Source organism: Scylla paramamosain, chromosome 26, assembly GCF_035594125.1.
Source record: "Scylla paramamosain isolate STU-SP2022 chromosome 26, ASM3559412v1, whole genome shotgun sequence".
NCBI classification, from domain to species: domain Eukaryota; kingdom Metazoa; phylum Arthropoda; class Malacostraca; order Decapoda; family Portunidae; genus Scylla; species Scylla paramamosain.
Window position 1 is genome coordinate 6,947,501 of NC_087176.1, and position 10,000 is coordinate 6,957,500.

Here is a 10,000-nt window from a genome sequence, read left to right on the forward strand (position 1 = left end):
CAATTAAAGCACTATTAACAAACTTATTTGTAGTTACAAGTGGAGAATTCGTTTTTTTTTTTTTTTTTTTTTTTTGTTATTAAATGAGGCACTCTGAGTCTCTTGCTACTGGAGAGACTTTAGGAATATGTCACTGTGTGTTCCGCGTCCCTGGTTACTGGAGAGACGTCAGGAATGTCACCGTGTCTTTTTATCAATTAAACAGCACCTAGCTTTTAGCGTTTGTTTAGAGCTTTGTGCACACACACGCAGCACCAAGTCCATCAAGAGACGTGCCAACAGTTTCGATGTGGCCCTCCGCCGTATGGCTAGGGTTCGTTTGATGTAGCCACTAGCAGCGAGCATCACTCCACGTTCTCTGCCCCCACTACTCTGTCTCACATGCTCTGGCTAACATGCAGCGGATGTAAACATAACATCGCATTTGCATCAGCACCACATGATCAGGATGGTGGCTACTGTTCTGCTAGTTGGCGATATTTCATCAGACAACAAAGAAGTGTCCTAGATTAAATGAGCAAAGGACAACTTCAGTGAGTCTGCTTCTACCTACCTGTGGTTACATCAGTAAATTAATGCATTCACAAGCAAAAGGAACATCGATATATTTCAGTAAGTTCAAGTTGAAATTTCCTATTATATACCTAATACCATGTAAATACCATTATGCCACTTAAATTAAACCACGGATATCCAATCCATAATCTCAACACGAACACTTGAAGTAATAGATGTCTTCAGATTAGATTGATACGTGTATGTGTGTGCACGCGCGCGCGCGCGCGCGCGTGTGTGTGTGTGTGTGTGTGTGTGTGTGTGTGTGTGTGTGTGTGTGTGTGTGTGTGTGTGTGTGTGTGTGTGTGTGTGGTTGAGTATCAAGCGTTTGCACATTATCTTGTCTTCCCCCTTGATCCAGTTCTCGTTTCAAGATAACCAACCATTCTTCTTCCACTTTTAGGTAGTACATGGGGCAACAAGACTCAGGGAGCACTATTGAAGCCCCTTAACGAAAAGACGACGTCTCCACCTCGCCTTCCCCTAAACACCGTCTCCAGGCCTGCAGAGGGGATGGGAAGGCCTCTGCTGCGCCCTCACAATGCCACCTCACGATCCAGCCCGTCCCCAATCATTCTGCCAGACGGCAGCGGAAGTTACACGTCTGGAAGCGGTTCCGCAGGAAGCATCAGTAGCAGCAGCACTAACAGTAACAGCGGTATGCTTAGTATTTATAATAATAATCAAGTCGAGTCGCAGGCTACAAAAAGACCGTTGAATGGAGGAAACACAAGACCTTCCAGACCCGCCAGCTCGTCTCTCAAACCTGTCAACTCTCCTTCCAGAACAACAAAACCTCCTTCTAAGACTGCTAAACCTCCTTCCAGACCCTCCAATTTTTCCCTCAAGCCTGTAAACTCACCTAAACCCGCCATCTCGCCTTCTAGTCCCACTCGTTTACCCTCCAAATCAGTAACCGCATCTTCCAGACCTTCTAATTCCCCTTCCTGGCCAGAAAACACACCTCACAAACAATCAAGTGCCTCCAGCTCGCCGTCCAAACCAGGAAACGTACCATACAAACCTTCCAGACCCCCCAACTCCTCTCCAAAGCCAGCAAATAAACCTTACAAGCCCTTCAGACCTTCTAATTCGCCTTCACAGTCCTCCAGGCCCGCCAGCCGCCCATCACGCCCGGCTGGCCCAACTTTCGGATCGGCTAGCCAACCCAATCGCCAGGGCACTTCTTCATCCCGCCTCCCTCCTGGCCTCGCTCCCCCTTTCCTGCAGACCGTAGCGACTCCTGCTCCTGTAACCTCCCCGGCTAAGGCCATCACTGTGAACCTTAATTTGGGTGGGTTCGGTCTTGGCGGCAGTAAAGACAAGACCTCCACGGCGCACCAACCCACAGACCACAAGGACCAAAGTGTTGCTACGGGTATGGAATTTGCTAGTAGTAGTAGTAGTAGTAGTAGTACTTTTTTAGTACTACTACTACTAGTAGTACTTTTTTAGTAGTAGTATTTTACTCTTTTAATTTGTACTACTACTAGTAGTACTTTTTTAGTAGTAGTATTTTACTCTTTTAATTTGTGAAAGAAATAACTTCTTTCACTGTATCCATAAACATGTCTGGGGGGTTCCACTCATACCGTTCTTCTAGACAGGGTGGAATCAAAAGGTTTTCGTCTCATCAACTCCTCTCCTCTTACTGACTGTCTTCAGCCTCTCTCTCATCGCCGCAGTGTTGCATCTCTAGCTATCTTCTACCTCTATTTTCATGCTAACTGCTCTTCTGATCTTGCTAACTGTATGCCTCCCCTCTTCCAGCGGCCTCGCTGCACAAGACATTTTTTTTTCTCTCACCCCTATTCTGTCCACCTCTCTAATGCAAGAGTTAACCAGTATTCTCAGTCATCCATCCCTTTCTTTGGTAAACTTTGGAACTCCCTGCCTGCTTCTGTATTTCCACCTTCCTATGGCTTGAATTCCTTCAAGAGGAAGGTTTCAAGACACTTATCCTTCAATTTTTTACTACCGCTTTGGACGCTTTTATAGGACTGGCATCTCAGTGGGCTTTTCTTTTATTTTAATTGGCTTTTTGTTGCCCTTGGCCAGTGTCTCTCCTACATAGAAAAAAAAACTTCTCTCAGGTCTTCCTCTCTTTCCCGTGCCGGGTAGATCCATCTCCAACATCTTCCTCCCCACACACTGCTCATTTCTCCTCCTGAGACGCCCACAGCACCTCAGTTTTGTCTCTCCACTTTTGTCCCCACCCTAATGTATTTCATTTATTTATTTATTTTTACGTAAGTAAGATACTGGCCAAAGGCAACGAAATACGTTATAAAAAAAAAGACTCACTAGAGTACAAGTTTCCAAAGAGAAGTAAAAAAAAAGAAGAAAAAGGAGAACAAGTGTCTTAAAACCTCCTATTTTGAAAGTTCAAGTAAAAGGAAGGAGGAAATACGGAAACAGACAGAGAATTCCAGAGTTTATCAGAAAAAGGAATGACTGATTGAGTATACTGGTTAACTCATGCAATAGAGAGGTGGGCAGAATAAGATTGAGAAAGTAGAAAGTTTTGTGCAATAAGGCCGCAGGAGGAAGGGAGGTATGCAGTTAGCAATATCAAAATAGCAATCAGCGTGAAAATGGCGGCAGAAGATAGCAACAGATGCAACACTGCGATGATGAGAGAGAGGCTGAAAACAATCAGTTAGAGGAAAGGAGTTGATAAGACGAAATGCTTTTAATTCCAGCCGGTCTAAAAGGGCGGAATGAGTGGAACGTACTTCAGACATGAACGGATAACTGTACAGTTATTTAGCTTGAGGGTGGAGGGGTTGAGAAAAACTCAGAACACGACTCAGAACACCTAACCTCATTGAAACTGCTTTAGTTAAAGATGATTTTTTTTTTCTTATGTAAGAGAGACACTGGCCAAAGGCAACAAAAATCCAATTAAAAAAAAAGCCCACTCAGATGCTAGTCCCATAAAAGGGCCCAAAGCAGTAGTCAAACATTGAAGGATAAATGTCTTGAAACCTCCCTCTTGAAGGAATTCAAGTCATAGGAAGGTGGAAATACAGAAAAAGGCAGGGAGTTCCAGAGTTTACCAGAGAAAGGAATGAATGACTGAGAATACTAGTTAACTCTTGCATTAGAGAGGTGGAGAGAATAGGGGTGAGAGAAAGAAAGTCTTGTGCAGCAATACTGCGGGAGGAGGGGAGGCATGCAGTTAGCAAGATCAGAAGAGCAGTTAGCATGAAAATAGCGGTACAAGACAGCTAGAGATGCAACATTGCAGCGATGGGAGAGAGAGAGGCTGAAGAAAGTCAGTTAGAGGAGAGGAGTTGATGGGACGAAAAGCTTTTGATTCCAGCCTGTATAGAAGAGCGGTATGAGTGGAACCCCCCCACCCTCAAGACATGTGAAGCATACTCCGTACATGGACGAATAAGGCCCTTGTACAGAGTTAGCAGCTGGGGGATGTGAGAAAAAAAAAGTTTCCACTTTTAGATTGTTAGTAAAGGACAGACTCTTGAGGATGTTCAGTGCAGAAGAGAGGGACATTTGAGTGTCTTGAAGAAAAGGAGATAGTTATCTAAAAGGTTGTGTCAAGTTGATAAATGGAAAAATTGAGTTTGCTCTGGCTAGCGTGCGTGAGCTATTAAATTCTGAAGGGTTGGATATCTATGAAAAGACATGGAAAAGTGCAGAGTGGTATCATTAGTGAAGGCACAGTATCAGAGAACAATATGAGGGACCCCATCAGGTTTATAAGCCTTCCGAGGGTTAAGGCCAGCGAGGGGATGGAAAACATCATAGCAAAGGATCGTAATGGATAGCATGAAATAGATGGAAGCTGAGGGAGAGGAAAGAATAACATAAGAACATAAGAAATAAGGGAAGCTACAAGAAGCCATCAGGCCTACACGTGGCAGTCCCTGTATGAATTATACCTACTTATTTCCAAATATCATCCCCATCCATAAATCTGGCTAATCTTCTCTTAAAACTCCCTAATGACTTGATTACTGAGTCCGTTCCTTTCATCTACCACTCTATTTGAGAATCAGTTCCTTCCTATCTCTTTTTTAAATCTATTTTCTTAAGCTTAAACCCGTTATTTCTTGTTCTCTCCTGGTTACTGATCCTAAGAATTTTGCTTACGTCCCTCTTGTTACAATCCTTATACTAACTAAAGACCTCTATCAGGTCCCCTCTTAACCTAAGTCGCTCTAAAGAATGTAAATTTAACAGCTTCAATCTCGCTTCGTATGTAATGCTCCACATCCCCTATATCCTTTTAGTCTTTCTCCTTTGTATTGATTCTTATAGACCTTTATCCTTCCTGTAATGTGGGGACCAGAACTGCACAGCGTAGTCTCGATGAGGTCTGACCAGCGCCAAATATAACTTTAATATTACTTCGGGCCTTCTACTTTTAACACTCCTAAAAATGAATCCTAATACCCTATTTGCCCTGTTTCTGGCCTCTATGCATTATTTTCTTAGACGTAGTTCAGAGCTAACTATAACTCCTAAATCTTTTCCGTACCCTACACCTACCAGAGCTTCGTTGTTTATTGAGTACCTACTGTGTGCGTTTCCTCTACCTACGCTAAGTATTTTGCATTTGTTGATATTAAACTGCATTTGCCAAATGTCTGTCCATTCGTTCATCCTATCCAAATCTGCCTGCAAGGCGAAGGCATCCGATTCAGACCTTATTAAACTACCTATCTTCGTGTCATCCGCAAATTTACTAACATCACTACTAGTTCCACCATCCAAGTCAACAATGCCCCTAATACTGATCCCACTAATTAATTGACCCCACTCGGATTTAGAGCCGTTTATTACAATTCTGTCGCCTGTCGCCTAGCTACGACCTTATCCAGCCTAACACCTTCCCATCTGTCCCGTGCGCCCTAACCTTTCTCAGTAGCCTCTGATGGGGTACCTTGTCAAACGATTTACTAAAGTCCAGGTATAGGATGTCATAACTATCACCATTATCTGCCGTCACGTAAACCTTACTGTAAAAACTAAACAAGTTCGTCAGGCAAGATTTCCCCTTCGTGAAGTCATGCTGTGCCTGATTAATCAAGTTATGTTTGAATGCTCCCTAATGTTCTTCGCTATTGTTGATTCCATTATTTTACCTACAACAGAAGTTAAGCTGACAGGTCTATAATTAGACGTTAAAGTTTTTCTCCTTTCTTAAAGATGGGTAATGTGGAGGCAGGCTTATGCCTGCCTCCACGTTAAATTTTTTCTCCTTTCTGAAAGATGGGTAATGTGGAGGCAGGCTAATGCCTGCCTCCACATTACCCATCTTTAAGAAAGGAGAAAAAATTTAACGTCTTATTATAGACCTGTCAGCTTAACTTCTGTTGTAGGTAAAATAATGGAATCAACAATACCGGTACCTCACCTGACTCAAGTGATTTCCTAAAGACAGAAACTAACGGTTCACTAATAACCTCTTTGCATTCCTTAAGTACTCTGGGATATATTTTATCTGGTTCTGGTGACTTGAACTTTTCAGCCTATCTATCTCCTGTTCCACTATCTCCTTAGTTATGGTAATATCTGTCAGTTTCTCATTCTCATCTGTTCTAAATATCTGCTCACTATTCGGCATTTCCTGCATGTTTTCCAGGGTGAAGAGAGTTAAAAAATACTCGTTCAGAATTTTACTAATCCCCTCCCCAGAACTAACCAGCTCCCCATCTGCTGCCTTTAATGGAGTTGTTTCTCTATTCTTCGTCCTATATACCTGATAAAATTCCTTGGGGTTCGCCTTCGCCTGGCTGGCTACCTTTAATTCATAATTGTTTTTAGCTTTCGTAGTTAACCTCCCGACTTTTCTAACCAATTCATTATAATGTGGCCTTAAAACCTCTTCCCCTGCCTTCAATCTCTTATAATATACTTCTCTTCTAACAGTCATCTACTTAGAATCATTCTTCTGTGATCTTATTGCTCTATGAGGGATGTTTGCTAACTGTCCTGTATGTTATTTATCAACGAAATATTTATACAAGTCATATACATTCACTTCCCCTAATATTCTTATATCGGCCCCCTCCATCCTCTCCACTTCATCTTCTTACTCGCCTCGACCTCACTTCGCTCATCTCAACATGACCTGACCTCCAGCATACTCACACATATCTCCTGCTTTTTTACTCCTTCAACTCTTCCGGACCCTTCTCCCCTCCTCCTGCTCACACGAGGAGTGTTACTTAAGAGCCTCACTTTCCTCACCATGCCTTATCTCTCTCAACTCCGTCCTGGACCTCCTCCAGCACAAACAAATTTAGTTTGAGAGTGACTCTGCATTCGTAGCCAGATGGTAGAAAATTATTAAGATTCAAGAGCGTGGGCAGGAAAGCAAGTAAGGTCACTGCGGACACAGATGCAACATCCAACTTTGGATTGAAAATGATGATAGAGAAAGTAGGAGGGAACAGAGAGGGGGCTACTGTCATTTGGTTTTGGCACCTGCGTTTCGGTGTTATTTTTTCTCTTGACAGTATGCATAAAGCAAATTGTTTAATTTATTACTAAGTGAACAGATATCTTATCTGCAGCACGTGATTGCACTACTGAGCAGCCATCCCTTGGCATCACAATGGGCCCTGCAGCTTGTGAGTTCCTCTCAAGTGATACTGAGAGCACGGAACCGTTTCACACACCTGCAACTTAATGGCATTTTAGAAATATGACTGATTAATGATAAAAGAAAGGCATGCTGAAGAGACTAAAATTCCAGCAAACGAATACATTACAATTTTGCTGTTCTTTTTTTGGTAAATGTGTAGTTACAGCATCTAGCAAAGACAAAATTGCTACAGGAATTTTGCAAAGAAAAGATGTTATACAATTGTTACACAATGAGTTTGCACTTTTTTTTTTTCTATTGTTCATTGGAAATTCCTCAGTGAGTTATTTTTTTTTTCTTTTCTTCAGGATATGTAGTACACAATTTTTGCACTCAGCAATGTGGTAATTAACTGTTACAAGGTATCAGATATACCACGTCACTAGACAAGAGCAGAATAATAATCTTCAAGACATTAACTTGCCCAATAGTATGTCTGGCAGCAGTGCCGCACATGCCAGAAGGGACTATCGCCAGGAATGTGGCCTCAACAGTGAACACCATTGTTTTCTCACAGCAGCAGAACATTACTGTTAATATTGACTTGCCTAATCTCCTCTGTCTAGCTTGCACATGCCATCTCTTCAGTGGCCTGGAAATGTGGCCAAAATGTGCCAACACAATACTGAAGCCACATTAGTAGAACGTTCTGTATTAACTTGTCTAGTGTCCACAGCTATCTAAATAATGGCCGTCTTTTCCTTAATATCACCTAGCTACTTACGCCTTTTCAAAGAACGCAGTTAAGGTTAACTAGGTAACGTAGGCTTTTCAGTCCCTGGATCAATCTATTCACCCTCCTTTGTACAGTCTGGTACATCTCCGTTCATTCTGTAATCAGGAAACTAAAACGTCATGGTGTGAGAGAGGCCTAACCAAAGCTAAGAATACCCTTTGAATCCTATTAACCAACTAAGAACTGTGTGTTCTCCGCAGCCTCCGCTCTAAGCTCTAATGACTCTAATGACTATGTCCGTACCTTTTCAGGGTACGGACATAGTGTGTGTGTGTCTGTGTGTGTGTTTTCTGAAATGGAGAAAATTTATTAATGGCGATTTATGGTGAATCTCACTTGCCATTTTTCTAATCATGCATACATTTTGTCTGGAAGTCTCTCTGTAATATGTTTGTCTTGCTCTGACCTGATTAATCTTTGTATTTGTATCATCGGCATTTTAATTGACGTAACTACTAACCCAAAGACCAGATTGTTAATGCAGATCATGAAAAGTAATAAACCTTATATTTAATCCATTAATAACTTTACTCTATCTTTTATTTATTTCCGCTTGTCACTGCAAGTAAGACACTTGAATCTGGTGAAAATTTACACTGTTAATTTCGTGTCATTTAATTTTACTTACTAATCTTTAATAGGAAATTCTGTTAAAAGCCTTGCTAAAATCCAAACTACTTAACCAGATTTCTTAACTTACAAAGTGGAGCACATTCTGACTCTCTTCCCTTTTGCAGAGTTCTCCATTCTTGGAGGCTTCAATGTTCACCACCAGCTTTGGCCTTTTTCCCCCTTCACCGACCATCCTAGTGAACTAGCCTTCAAGTTTGCTATCCTCCACGACCTAGAGCAATACTCGTATTCCTGACCGTCTTGGAGATACGCCCAACATTCTTGATCTTTTCCTAACCTCTAATCCTTCTGCTTATGTTGTTACCCTCTCTTCTCCGTTGGGCTCGTACGATCACAATCTCTTATTGTATATTGTCTTATCGCTCCAATCCCTCCTCAGAATTTCCCTAAGCAGAGGTGCCTCAGGCGTTTTGCCTCTGCTAGTTGGAGGGACCTGAGAAAGTATTTTGCTGATTTTCCTTGGAATGACTATTGGTTCCGTGTCAGAGACCCATCTCTGTGTGTCAAGCGCATAACAGAGGTGATAGTGTCTAGCATGGAGGCGTACATTCCTCACTACTTTTCCTCGACCTAAACTTTCCAAACCTTGGTTTAATACAGCCTGTTCCCGTGCTATACATGATAGAGAGGTGGCCCACAGAAAGTTACCTGAGTCATCACCAGAATCTCATACCCTTTATATTTCTACCCAGAACCATGCAAAGTCTGTTCTCCAGCTAGCCAAAAACTCCTTCATTAATAGTGAAAATCTTTCAAGATCTAACTCGTGACTTCTGGTATCTGGCCAAAAACATCTCCAGTAACTCTGCTTCTTCTTCTTTCCCTCCTTTATTTCAACCAGATGGTACCACTGCTATCACATATATCTCTGAAGCTGAATTCTTCGCTCAAAGCTTTGCTAAAAACTCTTGGACGATTCACAGCTTGTTCCTCCCTCTCCTCCACCCTCTGACTACTTCATGCTACCTATTAAAATTCTTCGCAGTGATGATTTCCATGCCTTCGCTGGCCCAAACCCACAGAAGGCTTATGAACCTGATGGAGTCCCTCTTATTGTTCTCCGAAATGCGCCTCTGTGCTAGCACCTTGCCTAGTCAAACTCTTTCAGCTCTGTCCGTCAACATCTACCTTTCCTTCTTGCTGGAAGTCCTTTCCTTTCATTTCCTGCCTATCTATTTTTTTATTTTTTTATTTATCCTTAACAGTAAGATTCTTAAACATCTATCACTTCATAACCTTCTATCTGATCACCAGTATGGGTTCCGTCAAGGCCGCTTTACTTGTGATCTTCTGGCTTTCCTTACTGAGTCTTTGTCATCCTCTTTTAGAGATTTTGGTGAAACTTTCGCTGTTGCCTTAGACACATCAAAAGCTTTTGATTCAGTCTGGCACAAAACTATGATTTCCAAACTACCCTCCTACAGCTTCTATGCTTCTCTCTTTAACTTCATCTCAAGTTT

The 10,000-nt window shown here is 42.1% G+C and overlaps 1 protein-coding gene across 1 annotated transcript in view; it reads left to right on the plus strand.

Annotated features, from left to right (window-relative positions):
* LOC135113906 (uncharacterized) overlaps nt 1–10,000 on the plus strand; it is a 36,162-nt gene that overhangs the window by 23,173 nt on the left and 2,989 nt on the right. Inside the window, exon 2 of the mRNA XM_064029528.1 lies at nt 959–1,933. Coding sequence (XP_063885598.1) covers nt 959–1,933 — 975 coding nt within the window. The remainder of the gene's footprint in view (nt 1–958; nt 1,934–10,000) is intronic.